This window comes from Myotis yumanensis, unplaced genomic scaffold (genome assembly GCF_028538775.1).
Source record: "Myotis yumanensis isolate MYYU_CA2020_CCGP unplaced genomic scaffold, mMyoYum1.0.hap1 SCAF_2, whole genome shotgun sequence".
In the NCBI taxonomy this organism is placed as follows: Eukaryota; Metazoa; Chordata; class Mammalia; order Chiroptera; family Vespertilionidae; genus Myotis; species Myotis yumanensis.
The window spans coordinates 136,728,656-136,750,138 of NW_027223753.1; the positions used below are offsets into that span (position 1 = coordinate 136,728,656).

The following is a 21,483-nucleotide window of genomic DNA, read 5'->3' on the forward strand; positions in this document are numbered from 1 at the left end:
TCATTAACTGTGGATCCTGAAGGCTTGGAAAGGGAAGAGGCATAATCAGCCACCCCTCATACTAATCCAAATCTCCTTTGTGTTTAGCACTAAAGTGCTTATTATTTCATACCCGTAGTGTCATGACAGGGGAGAATAATTGATACAATGGATAAGGACCACATCTTAGTGGAGGAGGGATTCTGGTTTACTCTTATAGGTAGAATTGTTTTCTGGGCTTCTGTGCCCAGTATTTTGTGCAAGAGATAGATGAAAAAGGTAAATACATGATGACATTCCTGAAAACATGTATGGGGAATAAAATGTGAATTTTAGGGAAATGTCATCCTTAACATGGATTAATTGATAATAGATACATCATGACTCTAATATTTCACTGAATTTTTTATAAGGCCATGAAACTAAAAGTTTGCTTTTGTGATTATATCAAACAGTTGTTTTCTGTGTAATTGTTGTGTTGTGTTTGTTTTTTAGCTCAAAGCATTCAGTAAACCAGGGTTCCAAGGTGAATGTGTAGATTTTACCGAAGAAATTTCTGATTTGACTTCATTCACTCCATGTTCTTTCAAAGTTCTTCGGGGCTGGTAAGTATACTTATTGAGTGTTTTTTACTGTTGTTTAACAGCTAAATTTCTTTAAAATTTACAGATATTTGACCTGTATTATTTTTTGCATACACAGTGAAATAAAAATGTTTTTATTCATTGATGGACTGCTAAATAGCCTATATTAACTTTTTCCAACTCCTGTTATGAGCCATTGTGTAACAGAGAAGCAGGATGCCAATTAGCCTGCTTCGGGAACATTTGGGTGATTTTTTCTTACTGTTACATTATTTTCTAAATATTTTGAGTGTTTATATTGTATGTTTATTGTGTAGCATAATAGAGTGCTATAAAAAGATTAGTGCTTTTGTTCAGATAAGACTCCTAAATTAAAGAAAAAATTTTTTGTTTAGAGTATTTATCATCCCCATTTCATAGATGCAGGTCCTGGTTCAGAGTTAGTGTTTCCCCAAGATCAACCGAATGTCAGGCCCAGTGTGGCTTGGTTGTTTTTTATTAAGTCCTATGTTCTCCCAACTGCAGCAACATACTGGATCTTTCTAACATGTATCTGAAATCTGAAATTGTGTATAATTCTCAAGCTATATAATCCTTAGCATGGATAAATTGATAATAGATACATCATGAGTATAATATTTCACTGTAGTGAGTGTGTGTGTTTTGTCTTTTTATTGTGGTAAAATATACGTAACATGAAATTTACCATTTTAATTTTAAGTGTAGATTTGAGTAGCATCTCTATGTATCAAATATCTACCTAATAACTCATCAAAGTCACTTTATTCATTCTTTAAGATAACCTTGGATTCATCAATTCTCCTCTCTCTCCTGAACCAGTAGAGACTAGGATCTCTTGTTTTCCATTTGAGGAACTTCAGTCTCCTAATCAACCCGCTCCAGTATTGTATTACTTCCTTTGGTTACCACAAACCAATCATCGCCCATTTATTTGCCCCAAAGTTCAGTTTAATATGTTTACTACTCTGCTTTAAATTCCATAGCCACTTTCTAATACCAGTCAGATGTTCAAAGTCTTCCAGGATTTACCATCAACTCATCTCATTTTCTCTATCCATCCTCCAGTCTGCCCTTACACTGCCCCCATCCTCTCCTCTCCCAACATTTACTCAGCTTACCCTCCACACCAGGGGTCAGCAAACTTTTTCATCTGTGAGCCCTACAGGCTGCTCCCCAGATACTCCACAGCCACTGTAGTGCAACGGTACTATGGACAATACATAAACGGGGTGGGGGGGCATGTCTGGGTTCCAGTGAGACTGTTTATGGCCATTAAAATTTGAATTGTATATAATATTCACATGTCATGAAATACCCTTCTTTTAATCTCTTTAAACATGCAAAACCATTTCATTAAGGAAAAAATACAGGAACCATGGCGATTGCTTCAGTACCTGGAATGCTTGAAGGAGCTGGATTTGAGCCACTCCCATCACTTCCAGCTCTGTAATCTTAAACATACTGGGTTATCTCTCTGAACCTCAGTTTCCTTAGCTGTAAAGGAGGAATAATAATAATACCTACCTCAAAGGATTCTTACAAGGACTGAATAAATAATGTATATAGAAGGCTTACTCCATGCCTGACACATGGAAACCCTTTGACAAATGTTGGCTATAAATTGCTAATTACATAGAAGATATGACAGTAAGTTACGATGTCACAGAGCATTTCTGTGGTTTTCCAAAGTTAACTTGGTCTAGCCAAACTACAGTTCTGGTGATCTTAAAATGTAGGTTGCAACTTAAACACATCAAAACTGAAGTAGTAACAGTCAATTCATTAATCCCTTAGCTCCATCCTTTCAAAAGGACATTTCTTAATCAAGCTTTGATGATTGCTGAAGTCAAGTCCCTCAAGCCCATTGACTGTGACGATAATTCAATATCCAAGATTCTGAAGGGTTTATTTCTTTTTTATCATCTTAATTAGCTGTCAGGTGTGGAGGTAACAGACTTTATATACTGTTGTGTGATTTTAGGAGTCTAGCTTATAACCCACCTAGACTGAAGGACACACTCATTGTTAAACAAGGATACAAATTTTTATTTTCCCCAAAAAAACTTCTAATGTGTTCAAGAGCTTAATAATCACTACAATTTGATCCCAGAGGTTTGTACTTGCAAGCACTAAATGAAGTTAATGTCATTAGCTTAAAGCAGATATTGTCTTTCAAATTTCAGTTCTATCATTTGATAAGTTGGGGAGACCTTGGGCAAATTGAACTTCATTGTGTTGCCTTTAACAATATGGTTTTATGCCCTGGCCAGTGTGATTTGGTTGGTTGGAGTGTCATCCCTATACCAAAAGGTGGCAGGTTCGATTCCCGGTCAGGGCACATACCTAGGTTGCAGGTTCAATCCCAGGTCTCTCTCTCTCTCTCTCTCTCTCTCTCTCCCTCCTTCCCTCCCTCTCTCCTTCCTTCCCTCCCTCCCTCCCTCACTCTCTTTTTCTCTCTAAAATCAATAAAAAACATAGCCTCAGGTGAGAATTTAAAATAAATAAATAAATAAATTATATATATATATATATAATTTATTTATTTATTTATTATTATATATAATTTATTATTATTTATTTATTTATTTATTTAAACCATATATATATGGTTTTATCTCATGGAATTTTTGAGGACATGGTGAAATAGCATACACACACACACACACACACACTAATAAAAGACAAAGATGCTAATTGACCATACCTTTGCTATGCCCCAAGCCACGCCCACCACCCAATCAGAGCGACTATATGCAAATTAACCCAACCAAGATGGTGGCCCGCAGCCATGGAGCTGGAGCAAGCAGGAGGCTTGGTTGCCCGGGCGATGGAGGAAGCCAAGCTTCCCACTTGCCCTGAGCAGGCTATGGCCTCCGCTCATGGCCACAAAGTTTCAATTATAGAAGACAAATAAATCCCAGATACCTGCTTCCAACCAGCCTCCATGGGAGCTTGGGTGGCTGGGGGTTGTGGCCAGCCTGCAAACAGCCATCAGCCCCTCACCTAGGCTGGCCAGGCACCCCAGGGGGAACCCCTATTCTGAAGGGGCTGTGGCCAGCCTGCAAACAGCCATCAGCCCCTCACCCAGGCTGGCCAGGCACTCCTATATAATAAAAGAGTAATATGCAAATTGACCCTAACAGCAGAGCGACTGGGAATGACTGGTCACTATGACACACACTGACCACCAGGGGGCAGATGCTCAATGCAGGAGCTGCCCCCTGGTGGTCAGTGCGCTCCCACAGGGGGAGCTCTGCTCAGCCACAAGCCAGGCTGATGGCTGCCAATACAGTGGTGGTCGTGGGAACCTCTCCCGCCTCCTCACCAGCGCTAAGGATGTCCAACTGCAGCTTAGGCCTGCTCCCCACTGGCAAGTAGACATCCCCCGAGGGCTCCCGGTCTGCCAGACAGATGTCTGACTGCCAGTTTAGGCCCAATCCCTCAGGGAGCAGGCCTAAGCCAGCAGGTAGTCATCCCCCGAGGGGTCCCAGACTGCGAGAGGGCACAGGCCGGGCTGAGGGACCCCCCCTCAAGTGCACAAATTTTTGTGCACCGGGCCTCTAATACACACACACACACACACACACACACACTAGAGGCCCGGTGCACGAAATTCATGCACTCGGTGGGGTGAGGGACATCCCTCAGCCCAGCCTGCACCCTCTCGCAGTCCAGGAGCCCTCCGGGGATGTCCGACTGACGGCTTAGGCCTGTGGGAAGTGGGCCTAAGCCGTCAGTCGGACATCCTTAGCGCTGCTGCAGAGGTGGGAGAGGCTCCCGCCACCACCACTGCACTCACCAGCCATGAGCCCAGCTTCTGGCAGAGCGGTACTCCCCCTGTGGGAGCGCACTGACCACCAGGGGGCAGCTTCTGCATTGAGCATCTGCCCCCTGGTGGTCAGTGTGTGTCATAGCGACTGATCTATTTGCATATTAGCCTTTTATTATATTATATATATACTAGAGGCCCGGTGCACAAAAATTTGTGCACTCGGGGGGGAAGAGGGGGTCCCTCAGCCCGGCCTGTGCCCTCTCGCAGTCTGGGACCCCTCGGGAGATAATGACCTGCTGGCTTAGGCCTGCTCCTGAGTGGCAGAGGGCAAGCCCAATCCCTAGGTGCAGCCCCTGGTCGGGCTCAGAGCAGGGCTGATTGGGGAGTTGGGGCGCCGCCCCCTGTCATGCACAGAGCAGGGCGGATTGGGAGGTTGCGATGCCACCCTCAGTCACGCTCAGGGTAGGGCTGATTGGGGGGTTGGGGCACCGCCCCCTGTCACACTCAAGGCAAGTTCAATGGGGAGGTTGCGGCGCCACCCCCTGTGATGCACAGAGCAGGGCCAATCAGGGGGTTGGGGCGCTGCCCCCTGTCACTCACAGAGCAGGACCAATCAGGGGGTTGGGGCACTGCCCCCCCCCCTCATCACGCACAGAGCAGGGCCCATCAGGGGGTTGGGGAGCTCCCCCCTGTCACGCACAGAGCAGGGCCCATCAGGGGGTTGGGGAGCTCCCCCCTGTCACGCACAGAGTAGGGCCGATAGGGGAGTTAGGGCACCGCCCCTGTCACCCACAGAGCAGGGCCAATCAGGGGGTTGGGGCGCCCCCACTGTCACGCACAGAGTAGGGCCGATAGGGGAGTTAGGGCACCGCCCCTGTCACCCACAGAGCAGGGCCAATCAGGGGGTTGGGGCGCCCCCACTGTCACACTCAGGGCAGGGCCGATGGGGAGGTTATGGCTCTACCCCGTCACACACAGAGCAGGGCCCGTGGGGGGCGGGGGGGGTTGGGGCACCACCCCCTGTCACACACAGAGCAGGGCCGATCAGGGGGTTGGGACGCCACACCCTGTCACACACAGAGCCGCAGGGCGATCAGGGGGTTTGGGCGCTGCCCCCTGTCACGCTGATCCGGTGCCAGGAGGCCTCGTGGCTCCGCTGATCCCTGTGCTGGGAGGCATATTACCCTTTTACTATATAGGATAGAGGCCTGAGGGCCGGCTGGTTTGCCCTGAAGGGTGTCCTGGATCAGGGTGGGGGTCCCCACTGGGGTGCCTGGCCAGTCTGGGTGAGGGGCTGAGGGCTGCTTTCAGGCTAGGGGTTTTGACTGAAGCTCCCAACCGCTCCTTTTTTTCTTTTTTTTTTTTTCTTCTGGGCCAGCTTTAGCTCTGGCTCTAGCTCTGAGGCTTCCGCTGCTGGTTTGTTTGCCGTTCTGTAATCGAAACAATGTATAACTTCAGCTCTGAGATCCCAGCCGGCTATATTTGTTAGAATGTTTCAAACTGCCAGCTCAGAGTCCGTCAAGTCAGGCGGGGAACGTTGGAGTCTGCAGTCACTGGAGCAAGCAAGTCTCATGTTCGCTTCCAGCTGCCTGGCTGCCGGCCGCCATCTTGGCTGACAGTTAATTTGCATAAGGATACGCTGATTAGCCAATCGGAAGGGTAGCGGTCGTACGCCAATTACCATTTTTCTCTTTTATTAGTGTAGATATAGATATATATATATATATATATATATATATATATATATATATGGTACTAGCCTATGTCTAGCACATGGTAAGCAGTAAATGATAGTGGTAGCTGTGTTTTTTAAAGTGGTGATGGGCATTTGCTGCTGGTCAGCACCATGACTTCAATGCCATGCCCCTGCCCCAGTGCACATACACAGCGCAATGATGAGCCGACATTGGAGGCTGATGCAGTCTGATGGACTGTCTCACTGCTTGTGTTTGCAGCTGGCTCCTGTATTACCAAGAGGACATATCTGATAACCAGTGTGTGTTAGAAGAAGGGCTCTATGCTGACCTTACTTCTTGTGGCTGCCCGACATCTGAAGTCAAGTCCCTCAAGCCCATTGACTATGTAAGTACTTTGCTGAATGCATAATTATAAGACCTTTTCTTGTTCAGTTTAATTACCATGAATGAGAATGAGAAAAAACAATAGATGGGCAAATATAGAAAGTTGAATAATTTAATTGTGGATTATAAAAATCAAGATTCACTCATGAAATCCAACCAAAATGTAACATTGACATGTTCCTTTTCTTTTCTTTTTCTTTTTTTTTTTTTTTTGTGAACAGGAATGTTAAACTCAGGAACTAGAGTAACATAGGCTTAGGTTTAAATCCCAGTTTGATACTTTAACCAGTTTGGGTGACATTGACAAAGTTATTTAGTTTTCGCACCTATAAAAGGCAATAACTTTATAAGGACACTGGGATATTAAATAAGATGGTGCTTGTAAAATACCCAGCACGTGGTGAGCACTTGATAAATGTTAGCTATTGGTATCATGGTTTTAATTGTTATAGCTACTGAAAAAAATAATTGATCTTTTTATTATTACATAAATCACATCATTTTTCTGCTATTCAGGTTTACAATGTTACTGTAGGGCATGGCCCATTACTGGTATTGATTTCAAACCTTGTTTTGGGGAAAATAGGGCTTTCCTGCGTGGTGTGTGCAGAATTATCTAGGTCACCTTGGAGGCCCACATTTATGGAGCAAGTGTTTCTGCCTCCTATCATATTTACTCAGATTTTAAACATGAGAAAAACAGGACCACAACTGGGATGTCAGTTCTGGCCTCCTAGTTAGTAGGGTCTATGCAAAGGAAATGTGAGGATCTGGAATATCTTCACAGTGTCTAGTCACGGTGATTCCCTGGGAGCATTTGGTCCAAGAGAGATTAACAGTGAGATGACTTAAAGCCTTTCGCAGCAGCAGGAGCCATCAGACCTTCAGCCGGAACTGGCTTCAGGGATGACGGCCATGCTCAGGGTCTGGTCCCAGGCTAAGCAGTATAGTCTTATTTCACAAGGCATTCCTGGATAGAGTATTCTTGGTATCAGGCTAAGAATAGAGTCTTGGCTGCAAACCAACAATAGAAATAGAATCCTTGGTCTCTCTCAGTGGCCCCTTAGACACCAACTTGGAAAGATTAAGTGGCTACTGATGCTTCCTGTCTGCAGGAGGAAAACTGGTAGAAAAAAGAATGTGGGCCCTAACCTGTTTGGCTCAGTGGATAGAGCATCGGCCTGCGGACTCAAGGGTCCCAGGTTCGATTCCAGTCAAGGGCATGTACCTTGGCTGCGGGCACATCCCAGTGGGGTTGTGCAGGAGGCAGCTGATCGATGTTTCTCGCTCATCGATGTTTCTAACTCTCTATCCCTCTCCTTTCCTCTCTGTAAAAAATCAATAAAATATATATATTTTTTAAAAAGAATGTGGGCTGGTAACTCTTTCCCATTATTGAAAAGGCATTGCAAAGTAGTCCACACGTCCTGGGAAAGGAGTTTTCATAGTAATTTTGTAGGGCTAATTCAGTGAGCTAAGCCAACTAATTTCTAAGGAGGGCATTTTAGAAACAGTCAAAATTAATGAGTATTACTGTTTTTCTTTGAACAGTTAGAGTTATTTTACATCCCTGAAGAAAAATAATAATTTAAGTTAGTAGTGAAAATAGAGAACTGTTTTTATGTAAGTTGTGCGGTTGCACGTCCCCGTTTTGGCTCAGGGGGATATGGGCAGGGTAGGCGAAGGTGCCTCCTGGGAAGGATTTGAGAGCTATAGCCTTTTCACTCCAAGAGCTGATGAAAGAGTATACTCAGTTTATATAAGGACAGCACATTCATTTTCTTAATGCCTTTGCATGGCATGTTTTAAATCTTTGAAAAGTTTTGTTGAAATGTGCTTAGGCAGTAGGTCTGGCGTGAAAAATGGAAGTAATATGAGGTGGGTTTGGCATCCCAGCAAAGACCCACAGAGGGATTAGAAGGAGGCCTCAGCAGGTAGCGTTTCCTTGATGGGGTCAACCATGCCTCACCCTGGAGGCCCAGGCCCGAGTTGATCAGACCTGGAGACTGGTGTGTAAACCACAAGGTCAGCTGGTAATTTGTATCAGGTGGATTCCAATGATGGGAATGCTTAAGAATTTTGTCTGGAGCATTTTGCTGTCTCTCTGAAGAACACAGAAACTGAATTAGTCATCAGAAGGTTCTTTATTGAGCATAGATTGAGTACAATGAGGTAGATGTCTTGAGATGCACTTACCTGGGACAGCTCTCTCCACAAGAGACTTCTCCCACACCCCGGGGTCCTGCTCACTTTCTCTAGATTCTGCACTACCTTTCCCTGGAAAACACACAGTATACTCAGCCTAACCTGCCCCTCTGATTCCTTCCGCATCCCCTCTCCTCCTACCATGTTCTCCCTTAGGGGTTGACACACCTTTTCCTCTGTATTTGTTAATACCACTTCTATGCCACAGTCTACTGTGATTGTAGATTCATTCTAGGAAATATGTCTGTCCAATTGAGTTGACTTTACATATATATGAACTGATCCTTTGATTTTGCTTTTATTAAAATAGAATTCTGAGGGTGTTGCCTGTGTATAGCTGGCATTCCCCGGCATGCTGTGACTTAATGTAAGTGTCGTAATGGTATAGTAGCGAGGAGTCTGAAGATTTAATCTTTAAACAAGATCAGTGTGTTTGCAGCAACACTGCTCCAGGCTAATTGCTAGTCGTGCCGACATGCGAGATTCCGAGGTCCATGGGTGCGTCATTTTACAGTGAAGAAAGCTGGGAGCATAGTTTATTATTGTGCTTCTCACTAAGGTGACCTTGGGCAAATCACTTATTTTAGACTCAGTTAGCTCGTAAATAAACCATTAGAACAGGTATTTTCAAACCTCTGACAGCCTTCAGCTTTGTTGCAAATATGTGTTTTGGGAATATTGCTAATTGAAAATGAAGAAGAATATATCCAGCCTCAGGACTCACGTGGTCTGAGGGAATAAGGTGGTGTGTTAGCTTTCAATAGGATTATACTATTTATATAACAGTCCCCAAAACAGTGGGTTAGGAGCTGGAGGTGGGTGGAAAACCTAAATAGAAATTTTTTGACCTGGTAGTGTTGGGGTAACCTCTTTTGTCATGTTTCTGTGGGAGCAACCAACCACCGTTGCATCTGTAGTGTATCCTCGTGGCTGGGCATGGAAATCGGCCTCCTTTGAAGTAATAATCCAATCCTGGCAGCTATGAGCAGGCACAGCCAAAGAAACATCATCAGAGGCTGTAGAAAAACTTCAAATGAAATTACAACAGTGATGACATAAATGATCTTAAGAAGTGAAATGGGAATTGGCAGTCATTCTGTGCACTGCACAAGGTGTGCAGCTTTGAATAGAAGACGAAGTCCAGCCACAGAATAAAAAGGAAGCAGTGATTTATAAAGTCTGGAGGAGTTTGGTTACTATTGACTTTTCAGCCGAGCCCACATATATTTAATAGTATTAACTATTGTGTCCATTTTGAAAAGGAAAGCCAACAGAAATCTGCAGTAAACATCAGCTTCCAAATGAGACATTTGAAGCATTAGCCTTTAAATTCGGGCAAAAGATAAAGATCTGTACTCTCACCACTTCTAGTCAACATTATTCTGGAGTCCTAGCCACAGTAATAAGATTAAAACTACCAAAAAAAAAGTAGAAAGGAAGAAACAAAATTGTGTAGAGTAGCTACTACAGATAATTTATTAGGGTTAATATGAATTTTTTTTAAGTTGCAGAATACAAGATAAATAGCAGTTCAACCATAGGGTATTCAATATGGGGAACATTATAAAAGCTTTATTGAAGGACATAAAAGATGGAGGGATATAAATTTTTATAGATGAAAAAACCCAATATTGTAAAGTGGTCTTCCCCCAAATTAATACAATTTCAGGCAAAATTCTTACAGAAACTTTTGTCCTTTTTTTCTTTTTTTTTTTATTCCTCACCTGAGGATATTTTTCCCGTTGGTTTGTTTGTTTGTGTGTGTGTGTGTGTCTATGTGTGTATATATATATATATACTAGTAGCCCGGTGCATGAAATTCGTGCACATTAAAAGGGAATTAATTGCCCTAACCCAGCCCTGGGCAAACTACGGCCCACGGGCCAGATCCGGCCTGTTTGAAATGAATAAAACTAAAAAAAAAAAAGACCGTACCCTTTTATGTAATGATGTTTACTTTGAATTTATATTAGTTCACACAAATACTCCATCCATGCTTTTGTTCCGGCCCTCCGGTCCAGTTTAAGAACCCATTGTGGCCCTCGAGTCAAAAAGTTTGCCCACCCCTGCCCTAACCAGTTTGGCTCAGTGGATAGAGCATCGGCCTGCGGACTCAAGGGTCGCAGGTTCAATTCTGCTCAAGGACATGTACCTTGGTTGCGGGCACATCCCCAGTGGGGAGTGTGCAGGAGGCAGCTGATTGATGTTTCTCTCTCATCGATGTTTCTAACTCTCTATCCCTCTCCCTTCCTCTCTGTAAAAAAATCAATAAAATATTTTTTTTAAAGGGAATTAATGAGCAGAGATATTTTAATATTGCTATTTGCCCTTTCTCTATGATAGAAGTGTGAGAGATGAAAGGAAATTAGTAAAATGTTTATGAAAATAATATATAAATTTATTAATAAACAGTAACAAAAGGATATAACAACAACAGAGGCATGATATAAAAACGACAAAAACATGATATGAAAACAACAGTGATGCAAACAATGACTGATAAAGTGATTAAACTTATTCTAATATCTCCTTGTACACCACATTAAGAGTGAAAACACTTTCAGAGTGCTTGACTAATTTCCCTTGGAATGAAGTACTTAGAGCTTTAACTGTAACATCACATGCTCTTCAAACTCGAGAGAAAGCAACATATAACTGACCATGTGCAAAAACAGGTTCAGGTAGGAACATGCCAACTCTGTCTAAAGTTTGTCCTTGTCATTTATTAATAGTCATCACAAATGCTGGCATCATGGGAAACCGTCGTCAATTCAATTTAAATGGGAGGCCAGTGTCAGATGGGGACAAAATAATTCTTGGAATCAGAACAGCCTCTCCCTCTACAGATCCTGTTAATACTTCAGCTTCGATAATGTTAGGTTGTAATCTTTTGATAATAAATGTAGTACCATTTACTATTGAGATTTCTCAATAGCATGATGATTGCACCCACTTTCAATTTTAATTTATGACACGGCATGCCCGAAGTAGTAATACTATTCAGAAATTCGATGGGGAAGTTTTTCTTTGTTTCTTTGTTATGGGGTGGGGCCACATTAGTAACAAAGAAACAGAATTAAAACTTCATTGTGGGGAGCCGCTACAGTGTTTTGGACAGGTTCAAGCCTTGGACTGATGAGAGGGCACAGTCCTCTCATTGCCACGTGCAAGTCCCAGCTTGGAGGGCAGGGCCCTCCCAGCACAATTATAGCCAACAGCTGTAGTTGTAAGCTTGAATCTATGGTCCAAACACGTGGCCCCACGTGCCTGAGTGATGTAGGCTTGATAGAGTTCAGGTGCATGTAGTTGAGTAGGATTGAAACCCAGGAGAATGTTGTAAACATCTTGGTCACGCCTTACTTTGCCTCGTAGCATCTGCTATAAAATAGAGGCATGGCTGTGGGCGTGGTTGCTGTCTCTCAGAGAAGCAGCGTCCCACCAAGACCCGGCTTTCATTCTCTTGTCTGTCTTTTCTAAGCCTTTCAGCCGCCCCACTCAGGTTCACCCCGTGCTGGTGCAGCACACTTTAGAAAGATCTGCCTCCATGCTCCCAGGACGGGTTCCTGCCTCAAACTCCGCCCTTACAGGAAACAGCTCCGGGAAACAGCTTAGGGGAGGGCTCAGCTGTTGCCAAAACAACCCCTGTAGGACTGACTTCCTTCCTCTGGGCCACGGCTGTTAGTCTGTATGTGATGAACACCACCCATGGTTTTTATATAAGATAAAGAGGAGTATACAGAGGAGAGAAGGGAGGGAGGGAGAAAGGGAGGGAAAGAACGAGCAGGAATGGAGGGAAACATCAGTGTGCCAGGGATCAAACCTACAACTGAGGTATGTGCCCTTGACTCAAACCCACAACTCTTTGATCCAAGGGCCAACACTCTAACCACTGAGAAAAACCAGCCAGGGCACTTGTCTATTTCTAGAGGGTAGCAAACATAATGAGCTTAGCCTAAAGTTAATTTGAAAAAAAAATAGGGGTCCAAAATAGCCAAGATATTAAGAACAACAGGCAGGATCATGTGTCCGACCAAACATATTTCATCATACAGCCTAATAACTAAGGTGCTGGGTGCTGGTACCAAAGAGACACAGAGTAGTGGAATGGAACAGCATAGGAGAAACTGACCTACATAAGTAATGGGACTTGGAAACAGCATTACAACGGTGCTGTTTATGAACTACTAGAGGCCCAGTGCACGAATTCGTGCACCAGTGGGGTCCCTTGGCCTGGCCTCTGAGATCAGGCCGAAACCGGCTCTCCAACATCCCCTGAGGGGTCCCGGATTGCAAGAGGGCGCAGGCCAGGCCAAGGGACCCCACCGGTGCATGATCAGGGCTGGGGAGCGACACAGGAGGTGACCAGACAGGGAGGGACTGCGGGAGGGCTCCAGAGTGTGTCCAGCCCATCTCACTCAGTCCCAATCAGCCAGACCCAGCAGCAAGCTAACCTATCTTTCGGAGCATCTGCCCCCTGGTGATGGGTGCACATCATAGCAAACGGTTAGGTGGCCTTAGCATATCATTAGCATATTATGCTTTGATTGGTTGAATGGACAGCCATATACTTAGCATATTAGGCTTTTATTATATAGGATTAAACAAATAGTGTTGAAACAGTTGGCCCATTACATGGAAAGAAAGATAGTTCGATCTTGCTTTACTCCAAACATAAAAATAAGTTCCTCAGATGGATTAATGGCAGCCTAAATGTGAAAAACAAACTTTAAACTTAGAAGAAAACATAGGAAACTACCGTAATGATATTGTAGTGGGATGAGTTTAATCACAAAACGTACAAGTCAGTAAAAGGCATGTGTATTATTGTCCTATTGCTACTGTAACAAATTACCACAAAGTTGGTGGTTTAACAACAGAAACTGTCTCAACGTTCCAGAGGTCAGAAGTCTAAAAAGGGTCTTACTGGGATAAAATTAAGTTGCTGGCAGGACTGTATTTCTTCTGGAAGATGCTACAGGAGAACCTTTTTCAGCTTTTAGAGGTCCCCAGCATTCCTTGTCTCATGGCCTCTTCCATCTTCAAAGTGCATCACTCTAACTTCTCTCTGTCTTCTATCTCTAACCCTCCTCTTAAGTGGACCCTTGTGATTATATTAGACCTACCTGGATAATTCAGACTAATATCCCCACCTCAAGATTCTTATCTCTTAATCACATCTGCAAGTCCCTTTGACCAAGTCAGGTAACATATTCACAGGTATCAGGATTAGGATGTGGGCGTTTTGGGGGGTTGGGGGTAGAGGTGAGAGAATATTAATTATTCAGCTTACGTCAGCAAGCCACAGACTAGGAGAATGGATTTGAAGCCCTTATAACTTGCAGAGGTTTAGTGTACAGAATATTTAAAAAGATCTTTCCAATCAAATGAGAAAAAAGAAAACCCTATTTCCAGACTTGGCAGAGGATATGAATAGGCAGAGAAGAGAGAAAAAATGGCTGAGGACATTCAGAGGGTATTAAACCTCACTAGTGATAAACTAAATGCAAATTAAAACAATAATTAGGTCATATTACCTCACTTTAGATGCAAACATTTAAAAATCTGAGGACATCAGTGCTACAGAAGTGGGATTATTCATTCACAGCTTGTAGAAGGAGTGTCAGTTGTGATGGGGAGAGGAAAAATAAGGATGTTTGTTGCAGCATTGATGGATGAGACAAACTATGGCACATTCGTATGAGGAAATGCAATACCGGAGTTACAGTGAGTGAAGGTATGAGCTGCATGCATTACTAAAGGATGTTGCAGTAAGATAAATGTACAGTAAGATACATTTCTATGAAATTTAAAAACAAAGGACACATAACCATTAGTAATGCACTGGAAAGATTCACACCTTCAGCACAGTGGTTACCTCTAGGGCAGTGATGGTGAACCTTTTGAGCTCGGCGTGTCAGCATTTTGAAAAACCCTAACTTAACTCTGGTGCCGTGTCACATATAGAAAATTTTTGATATTTGCAACCATAGTAAAACAAAGATTTATATTTTTGATATTTATTTTATATCTTTAAATGCCACTTAACAAAGAAAAATCAACCAAAAAAATGAGTTCGCGTGTCACCTCTGACACGCGTGTCATAGGTTCGCCATCACTGCTCTAGGGAGTGGGAATTAAAATTCAGCTGCACCGAGAAACCAAGATGGCAGCATAGGTAAGCACCGGAAATTGCTGCCTCCCACAACCACTTCAAAAATACAACTAAAAGACAAAATGGACATCATCCAGAACCACAGGAAGGCTGGCTGAGTGGAAATTCTACAACTAGAAGGAAAGAGAAAAGCACACTGAGACTCAGAGGAGGTGCGAAAGTAAAGTGCAGAGGTACGGAGGAGCATGTGGAAAGGGCGGCAACTGAGGACACGGTCATCTTTTTGAATCGGTAGGAAGTCAGAAGCTCCCGACTGCTCTGAACTCCAGTTCTGGGCGAGTCTCTGGGGACCCAGACTCATACGGGGAGAAACTGGACTGTCTGGCGTGGGTCTGAACTCGAGGGTGGCTTTCTCTCAAAGGTGCTTGCAGCGATTACTGGGACACTGAGACACAGGGCCTCTTAGGGTAGGAGCAGCCATAGCTCCTTGCTTCGCCCTGTTGATCCCCTGAGACCCCCCCCCCACCCAAGCTGTGTGCAGAGGCTTTTGCATATGAAAGGCCTGGCCCTTTGCAATCTGAAAATTACCTAACAAACTGCAGCTGGGTCAGAGAGACCCAGAACTTCCAAAAGAAGACCCAAGGCCCCATAGCAGCTTGCATTGCTTCACAGCTGGGCCTCATCTGGGCACCTCCAAACCCCAAACAAAGAAGAAGAATCTGCAGATCTCTCCATAGCTCCTGCTGGGTAGCCTCAGGCAGAGGCTAAATTAGCACCTCCTTAGAAATCCAAGAGCCAGTGTACCCAGTGGTCAGAGTGGGACCATCCAGATTACAACTCCTCAGATCCATAAGGGACACATGCAGGGGGCAGACTCAGTGAGCACCAAAGCCCCACTGAAGCAAGTCTTGCCCCAGAAGGGTGTCTCCAGCACAGAAGTTCTCACACCGCAGACACAGCTGATTCTCACAACCAATTGGCCTGGAGGTCAACTCCTCCCAGTGATACCTACAACAATCAAGGCTTAACTACAACAAGACTGTGCACAAAGCCCACAAGGAGGTGCACCAAGAGTGTCCACCTCAGGCAATTGGGGAGGCTGAGCCCCTGGCCCTATAGGACACCTAGCACAGAAAGCCACTCTGTTAACACAGGGAAGCATAAAAAAATGCGGAGACAAAGAAACAGGTCACAAACGACAAAAATGGAGGAAAGCAAACTACTAGATATAGAGTTCAAAACCACACTTCTAAGGTTTTTCAAGAATTTTCTAGAAACCGCCGATATATTTAGTGAGACCCTCGAGGTTATGAAAAAGGACCAACTAGAAATTAAGCATACACTGACTGAAATAAAGAATATTATACAGAGTTCCAATAGCAGACTAGAGAATCGCAAGAATCAAGTAAAAGATTTGAAATACGAAAAAGCAAAAAACACCGAACCGGAAAAGCAAAAAGAAAAAAGAATCCAAAAATATGAAGATAGTGTAAGGAGCCTCTGGGACAACTTCAAGCGTACCAACATCCAAATTATGGGGGTGCCAGAAGAAGAGAGAGAGCAAGATATTGAAAACCTATTTGAAGAAATAATGACAGAAAACTTCCCCTACCTGCTGAAAGAAATAGACTTCCAAGTCCAGGAAGCGCAGAGAACCCCAAACAAAAGGAATCCAAAGAGGACCACACCAAGACACATCATAATTAAAATGCCAAGAGCCAAAGACAAAGAGAGTATCCTAAAAGCAGCAAGAGAAAGAAAGTCAGTTACCTACAAGGGAGTACCCATACGACTGTCAGCTGATTTCTCAACAGAAACTTTGCAGGCCAGAAGGGAGTGGCAAGAAATATTCAAAGTGATGAATACCAAGAACCTACAACCAAGACTACTTTATCCAGCAAAGCTATCATTCAGAATTGAAGGCCAGATAAAGAGCTTCACAGATAAGAAAAAGCTAAAGGAGTTCATCACCACCAAACCAGTATTATATGAAATGCTGAAAGGTATCCTTTAAGAAGAGGAAGAAGAAGAAAAAGGTAAAGATACAAATTATGAACAACAAATACACAGCTATCAACAAGCGAATCTAAAAATTAAGTGAATAAATAATCTGATGATCAGAATAAACTGTTGATTATAATAGAATCAGGGGCATAGAAAGGGAGTGGACTGACTGTTCTTGGGGGGGAAAGGGGTGTGGGGGATGTGGGAAGAGACTGGACAAAAATCGTACACCTATGGATGAGGACAGTGGGGGTGGGGGGTGAGGGCGGAGGTGGGGGTGGGAACCGGGTGGAGTGGAGCTATGGGGGCAAAAACAGGAACAACTGTAATAATCTGAACAATAAAGATTTAATTTAAAAAAAAATTCAGCTGCACCTGTTCTGCTTTGCTTATTAATACAACTAGATACAACGATCCTATATAATAAAATCCTAGGTGGCATCGCGTGATGTCATCACAAGATGGCTGCCGCAACATCGTCACAAGATGGCCACCACAAGATGGCCAGCAGGGAAGGGCAGTTGTGGGCGATCAAGCTAGCAGGGGAGGGCAGTTGGGGGCAAACGGGCCGGCAGGGGAGCAGTTAGGCGTCAATCAGGCAGGCAGGTGAGCGGTTAGGAGCCAGCAGTCCCGGATTGTGAGGGGGATGTCCGACTGCCAGTTTAGGCCCGATCCCCCAAGGGGTTCCAGATTGGAGAGGGTGCAGGCCAGGCTGAGGGACACCCCCACCCCCTGGCCCCCATGCATGAGTGAATACAGTTCTGCAACCCCTTTTCTGAATGTATTTTGGGAGTTGGAATTTTTTATATTTTAAACAATCATGCGGTTCACGTATGGCATATAAGAAAACACTCCCAGAAAGGTTCTGGGCAGCACCCCATAATTAAACACATTGCTATTTCTATAGCAAAATATATTTATAGCTACACAAGCTGGATAAATATTATGAGTAGTCTTCTACTTATCCAGGTCAGGTTTTGCTGCCAAATGAATTAGGAAAAATAATTGGGGTGTTAGAGCTTTTAGGATTTCAGAACTATAGATAAGGGATTATGTTAGTTATTACTACTGTTGTCATTTAAAATATTAGTTTAGTTTATGGGATGAGGAGAAAATGAGGATTTTTTTTCTTTTTTTCTTATTGCAAGTCCATTTACAAAATGTATTCAAGTATTTTTGCTTAACTACATCCTCCCTTTAGAAGCTGTATCCTCTTCGCATGGCTTAGACTTGACCCAGGAGGAATGTCCCGTTACTGCTGACACCTAAGAAGAGTCTTTGGCCCCGAATGCTTGGCTATTTTCTAAGTTGGCATGTACTGAGGCCAAGAGATTTGTCAATCTCAAATTGTAATTAAATTTTGTCAGTTTTTATTGTCCTTGGATAGTTGAGATTACTATGGTATCTTCAGTTGCAAATACTATTAATAGTTCACATCTCTTCCTACTTTCGTGTTTGAAAATGCATCAGAAAAATATGATTTTAAAATAGTTCTTCAGCCCTAGCTGGCTTGGCTCAGTGGATAGAGCGTCAGCCTGCGGACATATGGGTCCCAGGTTCAATTCCAGCCAAGGGCACATGCCTGGGTTGCGGGCTCGATCCCCAGTAGGGGGTGTGCAGGAGGCAGCCAATCAATGATTCTCTCTCATCATTGATGTTTCTATCTCTTTCTCCTTCTCCCTTCCTCTTGAAATCAATAAAGAAATACATTTTTAAAAAAATAGTTCTTCAGCCCTAGCTGGTTTGGCTCAGTGGATAGAGTGTCGACCTGCAGACTGAAGGGTCCCAGGTTCAATTCCAGTCAAGGGCACATGCCTGGATTGTGGGCTCGACCCCCAGTGGGAGGCCTGCAGGAGGCAACCAATCAATGTTTCTCTCTCATCCTCGATGTTTCTATCTCTCTCTCCCTCTCCCTTCCTTTCTGAAATCAATTAAAAATATATATTAAAAAAAAAAACACAGAATAATTCTTCAGCACTCTTTATTTCTGAATTACCTATTAACTGCACCCCACGTTAGAGCTTACAGTATGTCAACCCTCATAATCTTCCTAACCTGTAAGTACATTTATAAATGAAGTGTATTTATAAATTTAAGTATACCTATAAATTAAGACCACTTAAATTAAAACAACTTAAATAGTTTAAAATCAAGTTAAATATATTTTACTAGGGGCTCAGTGCACAAATTTGTACACCTTGAAAGGAATTGTGGGCCACAAGGCTGCAGTAGGCACAGGGGCAGTCTCAGCCCGTCCTCCGCGCTCCCACCACATCCTCAGTCCCCTGTCTGCTGGCAGCCCCGCTCCTGCTGCTCCCATGTGCTGACGGCACCAGCACTACTCGCACCCACGGATGACGCAGAGCGATTGGGGCTGGCACCAGCAGCAGGTGTGAGTGGCAGCTGCTGCCCTGATCACCCCTCAGGAGCAGGAGGAGGTGGAGAAGCCCTCGGGGCAATCAGGGCCAGCAGCTGCCACTTGCACCTGCTGATGGCACCGAGTGATCAGGACCATTGCCAGGCACCGGCAGCGAGTATGAGTGGTGGCTCCGGTGCTGGCAGCAGGTGCGAGCAAGGCTGGCACCAGCAGCAGGTGTGAGCGCCGGGTAGGACCACAGTGCACAGGAGCAAAGAATTTTCAGTAACCACCAGAGGCTCGCCCCAATGACAGCGACCGGCGCCCCGCCTTGGTCTGGCATCCCCGCTCACCTGCTCCACCATCCCACTGGCAGCCAAGCCCGCCGCCATGTTCCGCACATGCCCCCCTGGTGGTCAGTGCTCATCATAGCGACCAGTTGTTTAGTTGTTCCGATTGTTCTGCCATTCAGTCTATTTGCATATTAGCCTTTTATTATATAGGATACCTCTGCGGGGAGGGAATGACTTTAAGCTTAGAAACATTAGGTGTTCTTAAATAAAAAGTTTGAGAGGTTGGACCACATGAAGATATCTTGTTGTTGCTAATAATGGAGAGTGGGATATCTACATGAGTGAGTCAGTCCTATTTTTTCCTTGGTTAATGCTGTTGGTTTATGTTCTCTGCCCCTTTGTATATTGGGTCTCGTAGTGCCACCTTAGTAATTTATATAAACTCATAAAAATATGATCTCAGTCATTTCCTGCAGTTCTTTCTCCAACTCCCTGAACTGTCATTTTAAAACCATTTCTGTGATCCCTGCCATCAAACTTCCTGTTGTTTCCCTTAATATAAATTTCTAGATAAAGAATTGCTAGATTACCTTTGAGTTTGGGAATGAACTCTATGGCATTAAAGGACAACAATAGCCTTTTTAAAAAAATGTCTTTGTAGGCATTCTGCCAAAGGAAGAGGGACAATGCACACAGGTACTGTTTTTCTTAGAATGATGCTTAGCATGTCAGTCACATTTTCATAATCTTTTAACTTTTTCCTCTCTGTGATTTAAAAGTTACATCATGTCAGCCATTAAATGCCTTCAACATAGTAGGTGTCTGTAGCTCTTACCACAGCAAACCCTGCTCGGGCGAGTGTTGCAAACCCTGATGGTTATTTATGAGCCTGTCCAGGCTCCTTGCCTGTCTGCCCTTCCTTACAAACTAGTCACTCAACAAGTAGTAGAGAGGTGAGGACGTAAGCTGAAATGCTTTTTAAAAGCTGAAGGGTGAAGATGTAGACAGAGTTCAACAATAGAGCCAGGAGCTTACTGTGGATGATGATTGTCCACTTGTTTTCAGGCACCGGTTCCAGTGGGTAACTTACTGCTGGCCGCCTGTCCAACCCACTGCTGTTCTGGACTCTATAAACGGGCGGACGCTTCCAGCTTTTATCTTACAGCAGCAGCAGAGGCCCCGCCTGCCTGCGGTCACTCAGTGACTGGAGTTGACTTTCTGTTCCTGACAGGCTGGTGGCATTTCCTGAGGGAAATCAGTGTTCCTGGCACCTCTGCGCTCCCAGCTCGCTGCCTCCCTGTCCCCGTGATCAGTACATTCTTTTCCAGCCTCCTCTAATCTCTAGCTCTGCGCGGTCCAATTCCCTAGCACTGGCCACGTGGTTGTTTACATTGGATGAATAATAAAACCAACTCGGGCCCGTGGTCACAGGAGCCAGGTGCTCCGGGGCCAGCAGCCTCGTGCGGAAGAGCATGCAGGCCAACATCCTGTCACTGCAGAAAGTTCTGTGGGCAGTGCCTCCGACCTTCCCTGGTCAGCAGGTCGCTCTGCCAGATAACGTACAAAAAGAACTCACACACGTACCTGTGTTTAGAACCTGAACATGTTGTGGCCTTCTTTCCCTGCCCTTTTATTCATGGACTGACTCCCATCAGAGGTTCCGGACTGATGGATGGGCCTCTTGGTCCTTCCCTAGAACCGTCCTAGTGATGTGTATTACTTGGCTCCTTTCTGTTGCACTACCCCTTTCACAGCGCTCACAAGCACCGCACAGGCCACTAGCTCACCTCCCTCCTTCTCCTCAGACTGTTCCCAATAAATAGACTGTACACCCATCTGCGGTTCCTCACCACGCACTCCTCCGCCCTAATAGCCTGGACTCCACCACCATCTCCAACAAGCCGCTCAAACGGGCGTTTGTAGGTCACTAGCTGCCTCCTGCTTGCCAAACCCGAACAGCCTCATCACACTCACCCTCTCCCTCAGTGTCACAGAGCATTTGGTACTGTTTTCCCCTTTCCGTGATGTTTTCTCTTCCGGCTCTCCTCGCCTGGCCACGTGTTCCATCAGCCCCAC

The 21,483-nt window shown here is 44.5% G+C and overlaps 1 protein-coding gene across 2 annotated transcripts in view; it reads left to right on the forward strand.

Moving 5' to 3' along the window:
* Positions 1-21,483, forward strand: part of CRYBG3 (crystallin beta-gamma domain containing 3) — a 148,842-nt gene that overhangs the window by 109,283 nt on the left and 18,076 nt on the right. For both annotated transcript variants that reach the window (XM_070406050.1, XM_070406052.1), the window contains exons 16-17: positions 475-584; positions 6,312-6,438. In XM_070406050.1, the coding sequence (XP_070262151.1) occupies positions 475-584; positions 6,312-6,438 (237 nt within the window). The remainder of the gene's footprint in view (positions 1-474; positions 585-6,311; positions 6,439-21,483) is intronic.